Source organism: Penaeus monodon, chromosome 23, assembly GCF_015228065.2.
Source record: "Penaeus monodon isolate SGIC_2016 chromosome 23, NSTDA_Pmon_1, whole genome shotgun sequence".
Lineage (NCBI taxonomy): Eukaryota > Metazoa > Arthropoda > Malacostraca > Decapoda > Penaeidae > Penaeus > Penaeus monodon.
The window spans coordinates 37378023-37378518 of record NC_051408.1 but is presented as its reverse complement, the minus strand read 5'-3'; the positions used below and the strand labels follow the sequence as shown (position 1 = coordinate 37378518).

The 496-nt window shown below is 38.3% G+C and overlaps 1 protein-coding gene across 1 annotated transcript in view; it reads left to right on the top strand.

Annotated features, from left to right (window-relative positions):
- LOC119588233 (zinc finger protein ubi-d4 B-like) overlaps window positions 1-496 on the top strand; it is a gene marked incomplete in the record, with an annotated part of 40143 nt that overhangs the window by 14532 nt on the left and 25115 nt on the right. The window contains 1 exon segment of the mRNA XM_037936932.1: window positions 253-349. Within this exon segment, the coding sequence (XP_037792860.1) occupies window positions 253-349 (97 nt within the window).

Below are 496 nucleotides of genomic sequence, written 5' to 3'. Positions count from 1 at the left end.
GCCTGATCATCAGTGTTTATAGATAGCATTGATAGATTCTGTATATGTGTTTGTGTTTGTGTATGTGTGGAGAGGGATTGAGAGACAGAGACAGACAGTAATGTTGATGTATGATTTCATGGGCAGTCATTTTTTATGAATGATAAAGAAGGAAAACCAAAGTAAAATCAATATATATTTTATGTTCAGCAAAACAAAATTCTAATCATAATTATATATGTTTAAGCCTCATTTATTCCTATCCAACCACAGCCCCCTAGCAGTAGAGGCCGCAAGAAGAAAGAAGTACAGCCGAAAGCCCCCACGGAAGGTGATGAAGAGACCCCCGGCAAACCGTATGAGTGCCAACGTAAGTATGGTGGACATTCTTGTAGGGTTATGTGGGATAGTCAACTTTTCCGGTGATTCAGAAGTATTTAATTTGTCATTGTGCGAGGGCATGAGATTTTTATATACCCAGTGATGATTTTGGAAGTTCATCTGACTTCATGGATTT